The sequence below is a fragment of the Actinia tenebrosa genome, unplaced genomic scaffold (genome assembly GCF_029948245.1).
Source record: "Actinia tenebrosa isolate PJP-AT-01 unplaced genomic scaffold, QUT_ActTen_1.0 PGA_scaffold11__36_contigs__length_13525064, whole genome shotgun sequence".
Lineage (NCBI taxonomy): Eukaryota > Metazoa > Cnidaria > Anthozoa > Actiniaria > Actiniidae > Actinia > Actinia tenebrosa.
Window position 1 is genome coordinate 10,783,207 of NW_028292571.1, and position 16,077 is coordinate 10,799,283.

Genomic DNA, 16,077 nt, shown 5'->3' on the forward strand with positions numbered 1-16,077 from the left:
AAATAGCCATAAATTACTAGCACTTGTATTCTTTTTCATAAAATAATTAAAGAAATAAAAAAATAAATGGAAAATTGGGAAACTGGTTTGGGTATTTTATAAAGGGTTAATTATTTAGGCACACAACCACATCAGTTTGTAACTGTAATTCCATTGTGTTAAAATAAATGCTATTATTATTGTTATTATTATTATTATCATTATTATTATCATTATTATTATTATCATTATTATTGTTATTATTATCATTATTATTATTATTGTTATTATTATTATTATTATTATTATTACTATTATTATTATTGTTATTATCATTATTATTACTATTACTATTATTATTATCATTATTATCGTTACTATTATTATTATTACTATTACTATTATTATTATCAATGGATGAATAAATAAATAATAAAAAAATAAATAACTTACATCTGGAGTACTGCTTGACAGTATGACATTTAAAGGTGGACTTTTTGGTTCTAAAAACAAAAATAAATTATAACATGTTTAATTGATTAAATTATAACCTTAGAGCCACTATTAAAGGGGCACTTAGATGAAAATCAATGAAAATTGGAAATGGCTTTAAACTTAGTTAAACTTATCTATATGGCCCAGATAGTAGCCAAGCAAAATGTTTCCTTCACAGTCAAAAGTGGCGGGAAAAAATTATCAATTTTATTCAGCATCTAAATTGTGAGTAAATGATCGACGTCATTTATTCAACCCTATTGATGGGTTGCAAACATATTCCCAAGAGAGTTAAAAGACAAAAACATGGTGGCCATTGTGGTACCATTAACAATGGATGCTAATGAGAAATCTTTTGTTAAATGGTACCAACATGGCCGCGATGATGTAACGAGCAATCGAAGAATTGTTCTTTTCTCTTTTAACACAAAACATCTCAACAGTGGGTGGCTCCCAGGCTAACATTTTCACTTATCTGATTTACATAGTCATAATTGAGTCATATTATCTTCAAATACTTCAATTATTTGGACTTTCAAAAATCGGGGTGTTTTCATCCAAATGCCCCTTTAAGTATTTTTTTTTATTAACAAAGAATTCGCTGGTTTTGCTACTGTATGTTCATTCAAGTATGGTCATTTATTGAGCATGCTACGCCTCGATTGATTAATACTTAATACGATTTTCTGTGCTTAGCACCCTTCCGTGAGCTCCAAAAACTTCATGAAAGCACTCTAGTCAAAATAGAATTTGTCGATCTTTTATTAATTTCCATATAAATCAATTTTGTGAAATTACATAAGCAATAAACTAAATAGCAGACACTTATTGCCTATCCCCAACTAAGGATTAGAGTCATCAACTAGACTGAGTAAGGAGCTACCACATTTCCCTAAATTATATCTGACTTTTTTTAATCTATTTAAAGTAGAATCCTTTATTTTAAGGTTCACAGCGAAAAACTAAATTTCAGCGTGTAGCAAGTAGCAGTAAATGTAAATGAAAAGGAAAAAGGTAAATGCCTATTTCAAATGTTGTTGAGACCTTCAACAGGGCAAGTATTAGTTTTCAAAAAATATCAATAAATAAATAATTAATTAAATAAACAAACAAACCAAAACAAACGAACAATCAAACAAAACAAACAAACCAAAACAAACAAACAAACAAAAGAAAGAAGAAAGAAAGAAAGAAAGAAAGAAAGGAAGGAAGAAAGGAAGGAAGGAAGGAAGGAAGAAATAAAATAAATAAAATAAATAAAATAAATAAAATAAATAAAATAAATAAAATAAATAAATAAATAAATAAATAAATAAATAAATAAATAAAAATTCATGGTTGAAAATAAAAATTTAAAGATCATACTTACTCCCTTCTAGGGTGCTAACAGTGACAGTTGCAGACCTAGCTCCACTACCATTCCGAAAGAAAGGCTTCACGTACACAGTATACTTTGTGTATCCTCGTAGATCTTTAATGCTGCAGCTGACCCCCTGTCGAACGACTTGGAACTCTCGTGTACTTTTGTCTTCTGGTTGATAGTTGATAGAGTAAGCGAGGACACGGTTGTCTCCAAGGGGAGGGAGCCAGGCGACAATGATCTCTGAATCTGTACGAGCTATAGCTGTCACGTTCCTTGGGGGCCAAGGATTTGTAACTAAAAATGTAAAAACTGTTTGTCATTTACTAGGTATAGCCACCAAACCGTGGTTTTGTCGGACAAATAAATATGGTAGCTCCACCCACAAACATTCACATTTATGCTTCAAAACATCCAAATTGTCGTCTACACATTCCTTAGCAGCAGTTTGATAACAGAGCATAGAAAAGCAATTTAGAAGCATTTTAAAGCCATGTTTCATAAAATCACAAAGAGAAAAATGAAGAAAAATTGAAATATATATTTTTATTTTTTCTGGTCGGGTATCCTAAAAAATCATGCGTTCTGATTGGCTGTTTGAGTGGGCGGTATTTTGTCAGCATCTGCCTGTGCTGGTTGGCATGCTTTGCCGCTAAACAACAAAACAAAACAATTACAAAAACAAGTAAAAAGATATGGGAAAAAAATAAATAAGTTATTTACCGTCCTATAGTCAGCCCGGATAGGGAAAAACTGTGCCCTCGGTCTTGATAACGGACCTTGGCCCCACTGCATCGGTCCATATATTCAAGACCTCGGGCACAGTTTCTCCCTATCCAGACCTCCTGGCTGGTAAATAACATATATATATTTAAGTGCATGCTGATGTTGGTGGGCAGAGCTATCAAAAGTATTTTTCCAACGAAATGCACAGTTTGCAATTTAAATAAACCTTTGAAAGCGGGAACCAACAAGCAACTCTACCAACATAAGGATCTGAGCCCAGTGGAATTGGAACCCAGGTTGCATTGGTGAGGCAAGTGCCCTCACGTCACTACGATCACATATACCCAACTTACCAGCTTTTCTAACAATCACTCTGGTACTGGACTGCGTACTCCCCAAGTCATTCTCAGCAAAGCACTGATAAACTCCGGCATCTCGCTCCGATAATCTTGAAATAGTCAAATCTCTATTCTGTCCACTGTGCATCAGCATGATCCTACTATTCCTGTTCAAGACTTGTCCATCTTTTAACCAGGTAATTCTTGGTGGTGGTGAACCGGTGGCTGAGCAGTGCAGTTTGATTGTCTTTCCTGCCTCTGCTATACCTCGGGGTTGAGGTTTGACGATAAATTGTGGAGGTTCTGCAAAAATAAATAAATAATATTAATGACTGGAATCAAAGTAGGCTTTTTCAGGGCTCAATCTTTGAGTTAGCTGTGCTCTGACTTAGATCAGCCAAGAGGTTGTTTCAGGGTTCAATCTGTGAGTTAGCCGAGCCCTGACTTAGATCAGCCCAGAGGTTGTTTCAGGGTTCAATCTGTGAGTTAGCCGTGCCCTGACTTAGATCAGCCTAGAGGTTGTTTCAGGGTTCAATCTGTTAGTTAGCCGTGCCCTGACTTAGATCAGCCTAGAGGTTGTTTCAGGGTTCAATCTGTGAGTTAGCCGAGCCCTGACTTAGATCAGCCCAGAGGTTGTTTCAGGGTTCAATCTGTGAGTTAGCCGAGCCCTGACTTAGATCAGCCCAGAGGTTGTTTCAGGGTTCAATCTGTGAGTTAGCCGTGCCCTGACTTAGATCAGCCTAGAGGTTGTTTCAGGGTTCAATCTGTAAGTTAGCCGTGCCCTGACTTAGATCAGCCTAGAGGTTGTTTCAGGGTTCAATCTGTGAGTTAGCCGTGCCCTGACTTAGATTGCAGCCTAGAGGTTGTTTCAGGGTTCAATCTGTAAGTTAGCCGTGCCCTGACTTAGATCAGCCCAGAGGTTGTTTCAGGGTTCAATCTGTGAGTTAGCCGTGCACTGACTTAGATCAGCCCAGAGGTTGTTTCAGGGTTCGATCTGTGAGTTAGCCATGCCCTGACTTAGATCAGCCCAGAGGTTGTTCCAGGGATCAATCTGTGAGTTAGCCATGCCCTGACTTAGATCAGCCCAGAGGTTGTTTCAGGGTTCGATCTGTGAGTTAGCCATGCCCTGACTTAGATCAGCTCAGAGGTTGTTTCAGGGTTGGACCTGTGAGTTAGACGTTCCCTGACTTAGATCAGCCCAAAGGTTGTTTCAGGGTTTGATCTGTGAGTTAGCTGTGCCCTAAGATCAGCCCAGAGGTAGCTTGTTTCAGGTTAAAACATTATTTTAAGCACTTGTGCCATCTTTATTAAACTTACCTTGGACAAATAAAAAGGCTGACTGTTCAATAGTTTTTCCTCCACCTGAGACAATACAAAGATACTCCCCGCCATCTTGTGCACGGACGGACGGTATTTTCAGATTACTGCTCCCCTTGTTTGCAGAAGTGGCGTCAAATGCCTGGTGTGAACTGACCACCTTTTTCCATTGTACGCTTGGGACTGGTACGCCAGTAGCAATACATTCCATTATGACTAGATGACCAGTGACAACTGAAGTGTTTCTCGGCATAATGGCAAAATGGGGCGTGTCCTTTACTGGAGCGATGACTAAAATAGACCAAAAAGTTAATATTTAGTTTTATTGTTATTGTCAAAGGTACAACAGTATTGATGTCATGTGAAAACCCTCAATTGATGATGCTACTCTTCCCAGTAGACCGAGGTAGTTGTGATTGTTTAATCGCCTTCGTAGCGTCTGTTATGTTATCCGCAAGCACATTTCAAATCAACCACGTGATGCCAATGTTGTACCACGAGGACAAGTTTTTTACAACACGTGATCAAAATTCAGACAAGTTTTAATCACGTGGTGTAAAAAACTTGTCCTCGTGGTACAGCATTGGCATCACATGGTCGATTTGAAATGTACTTGCGGATAACATAACAGACGCTACGAAGGCAATTAAAAAAACACAACTACCTCGGTCTACTGGGAAGAGTAGTTCATGCATCTTAATTAAGTTTTCTTGGCCAAACAAATTATACATACCATGTGTTTTAACTTTTTTCGAATTCAGAGAAAAAATAATTAAAAAAAAAAAAATCTATGTAATTTCCTTTTTTTAGAAGTTTAACTATACTAAGTTAGGACAGTCAAACCATTTCTTAGAAGTCATAGCTCAAATAAGGCAAATGGTCATTGCAGGTAATTCATCAACGTCATTATCATCATCATTATCATCATCATTATCATCATCAAGGCTTAAAATAATGCCCCCCCCCCCCCCCAAAAAAAACAACTCAAGAAGAATAGAGTGAAAAATAAGATAAATTTCCAGATTGCTTACACTTCCACTAATTTCATGAAACATACGATACTCTGGAGCTGCGAGCTGTACACTAAAATTTGGGCTTTTGCTGCCGTCAATCAAAACCAATTAGTCGGTACAGTACCTTTCTTATTTTTTTACTGACAGCAAATTTCCGAGAGCAGCTTGCAGCTACCTATACTAGTTTGCATGTTTATAAAAATGGCAGTATGATGATTTAGTCCAAAAGGTTCTAAATACATACCTGACTTAACAGTCAGCCATCCTGTATTACTTTTTCTCTTCTTCGCAATATTTTGAGCTATACATGTATAACCTCCTTCATCTGATTTCGTCACATTTATGATCTGCAGAACACCATTGGGTAGAACCACGTATCTTCCACCAGGGGTCAAGGGTTGTCCATTTCTTTCCCATCTTATTGTAGGTTCTGGTAGGGCACGTTTCGTTTGACAGGCATATCTTGCCGTAGACCCCTCCCACAATGTTATGTTCTTTGGATATTCTTTGAACTTGCGAGAAAGCACTGAAATTTTAATATTAAAGGATATTAATATTATCTGGCACAAATAAACCAATCACTGTACCCTTATCACCAAATTGTAACATGTGTAAATATATTTTAAACACAGGGTACTATATAGGTACTACAGGTATTATGTTCATAGGGTATAAATGAAACATATTTCAAACAACATATTTTTATTCAACTTATATCACAACTGAAAAAGGAGCTTACACTCTGAAAAAGTTTACATTTACTTCATAGTCTGGAGCTGAATTTCAAAACATGCCACATTGCTCAACACACCTTACAGAAAAGGTTTGACACTTGATTCTTATAGAACGATATCTGCTTTTTCATATAAGATACTTTGTACAGTCAAATTAAGGTATATAGGTTTTGAAGCAAGGTTTAACATTTTACTGGCTTATGAAGAGATAATAGATATTTTTACAACCTGAACATGTTTTTAACATTTCATACTTCTATTCTGTAAGGGATATAATATACACCTTGGATGTCGATTAGAAATGTTTTACTATACTTCGATAGCATACACCTTTCCTTTAATTTTTTTAAAAATATTTTTTTACTTCTTTACTCTTCACAACATGCATGTATGTTATATTTGTTATCAACATTCTTATAATTTATATTAATTTTTTTCAAAAAAATCTAAAAGACAGAAAAAAGGAAATGTTATTCATTTTTTGATTTATTTTTTCTCTGAATTCAAAAAAGTTAAAACACATGGCATGTATAAATTTATTTGGCAAAGAAAACTTAACTATATAATTAAGATGCAATTAAATCATGAATATCCAGAGTGTTTACACATGACGTCACTGCACCATATTGGTGTACCTTTAACAATAACTGGCATTAGTATCTTTTGTTAGGAACACCAATCTTGCCATCATATGTCTATTGTTGGCAAACTCTTTAGGGACTAAAGTGTGAAAAAACATGTTTATTTGTTGTGTGTGTGTGTTTTGTTTTGTTTTTGCCCTTTTGTTAGGAACACCAATCTTGCCATCATATGTCTAATGATGGCAAACTCTTTAGGGACTAAAGTGTGAAAAAACATGTTTATTTGTTGTGTGTGTGTGTGTTTTGTTTCGTTTTTGCCCTTTTGTTAGGAACACCGCAATCTTGCCATCATGTCTAATGTTGGCAAACTCTTTAGGGACTAAAGTGTGAAAAAACAGGTCTAAATGTTTGGTGTGTGTTTTGTTTTTGTTTTTGTTTTTGCTTTTTCTTTCTTTCTTTTTTTTCTTTTTTGCCTCTAAATTTAGCAGAGCTAAGTCATGAGTAGTAACAAAGTCAAGAAACTTAAACTCAAACCATTATTTCATTATATCTAGTTTTCTTCTCTCCATAAAACAAATGACATTGAATTAAATCTGTGCCCTGCATTAGATCAGCCCAGAATTCAAATCGAAAATAAAATTGAATAAAATCAAAAAAGACAATTGTTATTTGCTACACATGTCATTAATACCATATATCAATGTTAAATATGCATTAAACAGCAGGTAGGTGTTAAATAAAGGCAATGAGTTGAATCAACTGTTAGTTTAAACACCTACAATACAACACTATACGCTATGACAGGACTTATTCAATACAACAACAGCTGGTCATTCACCAGCCATGATGACTGCCTAAATTAGTCATTTCTGGCTCATTGTTGCCGGTCAAAATGACAGGCAACGCAAAGAATTCATGGGACAAGTCTCCAATTTTGGGCGGACATTGTCCAATGTCAGGCCGTTATTTTATAAGCCCTGGCATATAAACATGCTGTTTGCTTTCTTGTCTTAGCATTAGCTGCCATTTATAACTCGAATGACATAGAGTATTAATAAATTTGTTAACTATAAATATATAGTTTGATCAAGTCAGCTTATAAATAATGCAAAAGTGAAGGTTGTTGAAAATAGACCCATTTGGCCATGGTTTGGTAAGAATTTCCCTACTGATCAGATTTAAAGATTTGCTAGCAATAATTCCAAGGTGACTGCCTATTTTAGAACGTTCAATTTGAGCCTACCATCGACTGTGAGCACTAAAACCACGGAATAATCTTCAACGTCTTTATCGAAGAACTATACCTGACTTGAACTTCAAGAGGGCAAAACCCTCAAATTTTGCAAAAGACTTGCTATGCTTTCTATAAGAAGATATAACTAGCTAAAAACTAGTGCGAGCTGCGTCGGTGTTTCTAATGAAACAGTAATGATAAAAAGGTAAATCATACACCGTGAAAAGATGAAAAAACTTACTGACGTTTCGACGAAGGACTAGCGTCCGTAAGTAAGTAAAAACTAAATGTTACTAAATGAATCATAAGTTGCTTATGTTGTTGATGACAGGAACAATGATGATGGTGATGATAATGATGATTATAATGGTGATAATGATCATGATGAGGATGATGTTGGGGTGATGATGATGACAATGATGATGATGATGATGATAATGGTGACTAGCGTCTGAAACATCAGTAAATTTTTTCATCTTTTCGCGGTGTGTAATTTACCTTTTTATGCTTTCCATAAGCTTAATTTTTTTAAACGCGTCTAAAAATCTAGGTTACATGATTTTTTTTTTTAAAAGTTAATTTTTCTAATGCACCAAAAAATTGATTTTCATAGGAATTTTTTGTTGACTTTAAGACGAGAGCACTAAAAGGGCGAAATATAACAAATCAAAACCACCTTTTCCTTTTTGTCAAAAATATCCATGTGGTATTGTAGGGTGATTGACTAGCTGACATTTGTGCAATATTATACTAGTCTGCAAAGAACTATTATCTTATAAGTTGTTATTTTCTTTCTGCTCACTAGATTTTTTGCTTTAAAAACTTGTGTGTAGGCATCCATTAAAATGGTGATTATCTCAAAAACAATCTCAGAACACCCCATTTTTCATTTTGTTGGAAATCAGCATTAATTTCACTTTAAAAAAACTATAGTAAAACATTTCCACCAAAAAAAAGCCAGTCTTTACTTTAATATTTGCAGGGCTGTCAACTTTGCTGGATAAACCGGGAGTCTCCAGATTTTGGGCCGTATCTCCCGGTCTCCAGATTAGAGTATCAAATCTCCCGGATAATCCCCGTTCAAGCTGACCATTTCTTGTGAGACCCGAGTTTCACAACCATAAAATTCCAATTATTTTATGTTGTTTGTGTTATTTTACATCGCTAACAAAATCAAAACATTCCCAATGGATGTTCTTGCAAGCAGGCTATTGTAATAAAAGCGATAATCTGATTGGTCAGAAATAAACCAATCACATCAAATGTTACAAAGTGAAAGACATCTTTTCACGTGCTTTTTGACCTGCTGTGACGTCATATCCCTTCCCTATCAATTCTCCAGATTTGAATATCTCGGGGGTTGACAGCCCTGTATTTGTTTCTTGAAAGGCATTTTTTGTTTCCTGACTTCTTGGATATTTTCCACTATTACCCTAGCTATACTGGAAGAGCTAGTATCTCTCTCCAAAAAATTGGACTACTTACAGAATTAAACATCAGAGATGACACCTCATTAGAAGTAGCCACAAGTTAATAAGAAGTATATAGTCACATATTGTTTTTTCTCTTCTCTTCAATATTGAGCAACAAACCAGTGGATGTTTTAATCACAAAATACAAAAAAAAAAAAAAGACTTACAGTGGGATGTTAAGAGTAGGTCTCTGTAAGACTCAAGCAAAGTGGGAAATGAAATTTTTTGACCACCCTTGAAATTTGGTGTGTGAGTAGGCCTTTATATGGGATTCACAAAAACAACAACAATTTGGTCACCAAATGTATTGTTGCCATGGAAACGGCAAGTGTTTTATGAGACCTTAATTTCCAATTTTTGGAATAAATTAAACCCACTCGAAGGTAAAATTCAATGCTGTGTTTCTCATACATGTTAAACTTAATTTCCTTAAAACTTTCGTCAATTATAAAGTATCTTTTCTAGTTTAGAAAAATACCAATTATTGTTAGTTTGTTATTTTGTACATGAAATATTCGTGCCTTCAAGTAACCGATGTATCAACTGTTTTAGCAACAAGATAAAATGGTCAAAATGTTTTTTGGTCGTTCTCCAAAAGTATTGCATTTCTAATATAGAGGCTTGGTGGGAAGTTTTCTGAAACATTGAAGTTACCAAATCGTGCAAAATCTCTGCGGGTACAATCATCTTTAGTCCTTGGATAGTCAAATTATAAGGCCTAAAATTCAAAATGTCCTAAATTCAACCATATCAAAGCTTCGAAAATTAGCACCAAAAAGATGCCAATAAGCTAAACAAGCATTAGAGGTTGAAGGGTAATACCTAAATAACAAAATTCTAGCAAAACAAATAATGTTCTAGTCTGCAAACACGGTAGAAATTTTTTTTATCCAAAGTAAACAATGGGCTATTTGCAATTTCCGTCATTTTCAACCTACCTTTATCGTTTCATTGTGACTTTTGTGGCGCTCAACTTTCCAAATTTTCACAAGGAAATGTTTCTTGGAGACTCAATAAGCATTTAGAGAACTAACCTTGGTCATAAAGAGCTAAAATCCAAGCAATAATTAAGTGGTTCTATAAAGGATTAGAACAGAATACACAAGTCATCGAATTCTCGTTCGAAGCAATACAGCATTTATAGTTTCTTCGAGCTTCAAAATTCCTGTATTTCGTGACAATATTACCTGTAAGCTGTTATTTAACATGAATGCTGAACTTTTGAAGGCTACAAAGTAAAAAAATATGCTTATTTTGAGAATATTTGAAAGAAAGAATTCTTGATCTAAAGTTGTTGTTCTCATTTTCAACCGCTGACCGGAAGTTTGGAAAAATGAATGAGTTTTTTTTCTCGGTGACCAGACATCTTCAAACATTCGGTATTAGCAAATGTACTCACTTAGTCAATGAATCCGATTTATTACTCTGCCGCGTAGGTAAGTATAATTACAGGTATTTCATGTTCAGCCAAATATGGCCCATTTTAACTCACATATTACAACATTCAATCTTATATGTGTACAATTTGCTGACCGGAAGTTTGGAAACTGATGATTTTCTCTGATTGGACCTGACAATTCGAGAGACATCCTCTCCAGTACATGCCAAGCTTATCACGATGGTGGTTGCATATACAAATTTATTAAAATCTTCTAGTGATATGATTGTCAAAAAATCCTGTTGCGGGGTTAACTTGCAACGGCAGATCTAGGGGAGGGGTGCATGGGGATTTTGTTCCCCTTCCCCTTAGATCCCTAGATGAGCTGTTATCTACTGCATTATTGGGGTTTGAGTTTGTAAGCAAAGGGTGCACCCCCTCCTAAAACGAAAATCCTGGATGGTGTCTCCCCCAATAGAAAAAATCCTGGATCCGCCCCTGACTTGCACGGCAATTATATGCCAGCATGCGAAGAATAAATTCTTGACAAGAGCGCAGTGAAAACAGAAGTGAAAGATCGTCAAGGTAGTCGGCATGCATGCTTCGAATAACGTTTTTGCTTCATTGTTTTTTTAAAATACTTTATCACAATATATACTCTCTCTTCCGCTACTAAAAACTCCGTTCCTACAACTATTTTCACATAAACTTGTCAAAATAGAAATTCGAAACTAAATTATTAACTTTAAAGGGGGACTAACATGAAAATCCTCCGAAATTTAATTTGACTAAAACTTCAATCGAATAATCTTTAACAGTTTAATAATCACTGCTTAAGAGAGTTGGAAACCTATATTGTCATGTCCTTCAAATTGAGCTGCATTCCGACGGACTGCAAGAAGGTTATTGGAGATTGCTAAAACTAGAAAAGATGTGGGTATTTATCTAACACAAATAATACTGGAATTTTGATATGGCTTTGTTGACTACAAGGAACCCGTACTACACATTTTCAATAACGACCTCTGTGTTATTGACAAGAAAACAACAAGAAACAACAGTCATTCCAGCTATTCTAGGGTCTTGGAATGAGCTATTTCTTATCTATTATCGAGATTATATCAATTATCATACCTTATATGTTGGTGTTCACCTTATATCGACCATATCGACATCTTTGTTTGCTGTTTTACATTGGTTAACACTTGAATGTTTATCAAGATCAAAAATATCTAGACTTTCTTAGATATTGTTGGAAACAGATAATAGCTTTGAAAGCATTTTTTTTATAGCCATGGAAAGTAATTGGCTAGTCACTAACAAGGCATTAATTTAAAAAAATCTTTTGTTTTCATTTATGCTAAGAGAACAAAAAAGTAATGCCTTAACATTCCTTACATACTGCTATTTCTGGTACTTTTGTTTTAACCCTAATTGTAATATTTGAATATTCTTAATATAATAATGAGGTAGTTTTCATATGACGTGTGAAATCAAACAATACTTTGTAGCCCTAATGTAGCTTTACCATCTCTTATAGAAGCCTTAGCTAAATGTTATAAGTGGATAAATTACTGGAAGAAAATTGGAAATTCATTTCAATGTTACGGCATGTAGTATCTGATGTACATACTGTAGGTGTACTGTACACTTATGAAAACTGTACAATTTCTGTGTTTTAGTGAAAACTCATCTGATAGTTTAAAAAAATAGAAAACTTACAACAGAAGAAAATAAATACTATTTTTTACTAAGCATAATAATGGCTTCCGCTTCTGATGATTGACAGCAAAGACAAAAAAGTGTTAATCGAGATTTCGGGCGTGGGCAAGGAAACTCTTTGTGTGCATTGCGTAGTGTTGTCCGCATTTAATATTCAAAACGATGGAATTTTTTATATACATACATCGCCATAAATTACAATATCACGAAAGATTTTTTAATTTGACAAGTCATCGGGGTCAAATGGACACTTCAAAATGACACGACAACACTAGAAAGACGAGGTCTTACGTCCATGCATGGCGCGATAGTGTCGTCGCTCAAAAGTTGTGTCTTTTCTCAGCATGTATCTTGTACTTGGGTCAAGAAAGACTAAATATGACCAAAAGTCCTCTAAAACAACAATCGAATTAATGACAAAAACCAAGGAGAGAAAAAAAATACACTTCTGCAAGTGTAAATACGATTTTCGAACTATTTTTTTTTATGTATCGAGTTCGCTTATCTCGTCTTCAAAACGTGGAACAACACAAGAGGTAATTTGAATTACACACGGGCGCGCGTACTATTAAATTGGACCTCATTTTTTTACGGTTTAAATATTCGAAAAAGATGAACTTTACCCCCGATAAACCGCTAAACAAGGCAAGCTTTCATGTGTGGGCCATTAAAGATATAAAAGAACAAGTTTAAGTGATTCATTGGACTGTATGTTGCGACGATCGAAGTACGCAGCACAGAACGAGAATGCGTGTACAGTACACAACTTTGATTCTTCTTGTGCCCATCATATACTTTCATAAAAACAACTAACAAAAGCTATTCTTTGTAAGTCAAAACAGTAGTTAACGATAGCGAAAGATCGGTACAAAACGACGATAATCGGAGAGAGAATATCGCTGAAACCTAAGCGCAAATAAGACCTTATTATGTTACACCATGCTTCGACGTTAAGTATATTTTCACAGCTCGCGTATTTTCCTTTATTGTTCGTTCAGAATTAAAAGCTGTTGTACTATCCCCAAGTTTATTCCCAAAAGATAAGAAATCTATCGAACTTAACGCCGTGATAGAGGGTTTAGTTAAGAAAACAGATTTTTTCGACGAATATTGCGTGATGAATTCTCAAAGCCCTTACAACCAAATACTTTCGATCGAAACGTTCAACTCGAATTTGCATAAACAATAGTAGCAACAAACGTTTGTTTTCTTTTAACCTTACACGAGGTTTTCCTTTAAATATAACGATATATTCGAGTTAATAAGGATGGATGTGAGTCGTACTGAAAAATTGGAGGTTTTTTGAGATGTTTTGAGGGTTTTTTTCATATTTTTTGGGGGGGAAGATAACAAACTACAACCATGTTAAAGAAGGGGGCCATCACGCTATTATGTTGTCTTACTATGACATTTTAAAAAGTACTCTACAATCACTTACCAGCAATCTCAACCCTTGCTTTTCTACTTGCGATAACTCCTTCGTTGTTTGAAGCAAAGCACTGATATACTCCATCATCATTCACAGCTTCTCTAGATCTCGATTTACTTCGAAACCGTCTTATTACAAGGTGACCAGAAGACAAAATGAATCTCGATGAGGTATTTTGAAGCTGAATATCGTTCTTTTTCCAATAAACTGTAGTCTTTGATGAGCCTGTAGCACTGCAGTTGAGAATAACCTCTCTGTTTTTCAAAGCTATAGCGGAAACGGGTTCTTCTAAGAAGCGAAGTGCAGGCTTCGAGTCCGAGGACCCTGGAGGTCATAAAATATGCGTAAAATCGTTAAAAAAAATCTAAAGCATTAATTTTCATACGGAGATATCTACAAACTAAGGCCTTGGAAATTGTTATTTAGACGTCTACGAACTAAAATTCAGGCGTTTGTATTTTAGTTTTTGGAATAATAAAGGATATAAGGGGGTACGAGAAGAGATATGGGTAGATGGACGTCGTTGTCGTCGTGAACGTTTAGCAAGGAACTTGGTATTTATTTTTGCTACATGTACGGGCCACACAAGAGAGACCTTGAATCATGTCTGACCTTAAGAAAGAAGATTTGTGTCATTTTACGTGTTTCTTAACCACACAAAGATGCCAAAATATCCTCAGCTCAAAAGGCCAATCGTTTTACATACGACTGTCCCGATAGACTTCGTATTGTTGTATAAGTTATTTAGTGTGTTCACCCGGGTATAAGGATCCTTTATCTCAGTCTACGATTCAATTTTTTTCTCACAGACAAACTCCATAAACAGTTAAACTACAGTCATAACAAAGAGTTATTCAACTCGTACACATAGTATTGAGCAAAGCTAGTTCGATGTACTGTCCGTCCATCAAATTAGCAAGCGCAGCAAAGCTCATAGCAAGACAGCTGGAAGAATTGACTGTCCCTATGGATCCAAAATAAACCTTAACGACCTCATCTCTGCTAAATGTTTGGCTTTATCCCAGTCTCGTCTAAAGAACGTAAATTTAGATGACCCAAAGAGCGAAAATCCAGGGGTGTAAGATACTTTGGAGCGGGAGTTTGGGGGAACGATGGTTGGAATGGTTTGTTAAACGAACAGTGACGCCGAAAAAACTCTTCAAACAAGACGATCTTTTCGTTAACACTCACCTAAGACACTGTAGATTCCAACTACGACAACAATAGCAATCAAGTTCATCGAGATTTCCTAGGAATAACCACTACATTTGGCTAAGTTTTGGCCCTCAATATATTCTTGTATTTCACGGTACGGGTTCGTGTTGATTTCGACTCTAATGACAGATTCCAAGCTGACATGTAAATGCTCTACCAATCCGACCAATCGCAGAATACTATTCCTAGCAAACACCTCATTGACCAATCAAAAGCGAGCATTCTTAACCATTGGACATGTAAATATACCAAAACCTTGTCAATCATTTTGACGAGTTGTTACAAATAGGACTTGGTACCGCAGAAACAACGTGTATCTTCAACAGTGTTTTTTCTACGATTTTTGTTCTTTCGTAAGTTTTATCGAGTAAAAAAGCAAAAATCTAGAGTGATCTTTAGGCCGAAAAACTGGTACAAAATCCATATCGATCGTGTTTGTTCACGATTTTCGATTATTGCGTTGTTCTTAAAGAACAATGGCTTTTGAATTTGCCTCTGACAAAATAAGCGAATGTCATAGACATTTTAATTATGCTTTCTCGAAAATCATATATTTGACTGAGACTATTTTGCTGGCATTATCAATTTTCCAATTGAAATGAGTTTGAAAGTAAAGCTTGCTTCTTTTCGTGCAAAAAAGTGTGAAAATGTTGGCTTGTTTACGGCAAATTTGTTGAAACTTAATTATACATTATCTGCATAAACACAGAAGCAACTAAACTATTGTGTGGAATAAAAATTTTGTGGAATTCCAATTCCTTTTTTTATAACACAACTTAGTTTATTTAAGTATTAGCTGATGACAATGAAGGTCAATATTAAAGTATTTATAGTGAAATAACACGGCCGGTATCATTTCAATCATCTATTTAGTTATTCATTTATTTTCATCCCATCTCATTTATTGTTATTTACTATTATTGTTATAACACAATCTATGATATTTGATCTATTTTGTTAATTCTATTCTATTTTTATTTATTTATTTTCAGTGCTAATTTAATCTTTTTTGAATCGGCTTTTTGTTTTAATTTACTTATTACCTCTTTATTTATTTGTTTGTTTTTATTTTTATTTATTTATT

The 16,077-nt window shown here is 35.0% G+C and overlaps 1 protein-coding gene across 1 annotated transcript in view; it reads right to left on the reverse strand.

The window, feature by feature from the left end:
* Positions 1-15,124, reverse strand: part of LOC116298929 (protogenin) — a 36,277-nt gene extending 21,153 nt beyond the window's left edge. The window contains exons 1-7 of the mRNA XM_089027261.1: positions 14,970-15,124; positions 13,788-14,102; positions 5,473-5,754; positions 4,216-4,506; positions 2,914-3,201; positions 1,844-2,131; positions 433-482 (exon numbers count right to left, since the gene is read on the reverse strand). Coding sequence (XP_088883387.1) covers positions 433-482; positions 1,844-2,131; positions 2,914-3,201; positions 4,216-4,506; positions 5,473-5,754; positions 13,788-14,102; positions 14,970-15,018 — 1,563 coding nt within the window. The 5' untranslated portion in view covers positions 15,019-15,124. The remainder of the gene's footprint in view (positions 1-432; positions 483-1,843; positions 2,132-2,913; positions 3,202-4,215; positions 4,507-5,472; positions 5,755-13,787; positions 14,103-14,969) is intronic.
* Between the last annotated feature and the right edge of the window lie 953 nt (positions 15,125-16,077).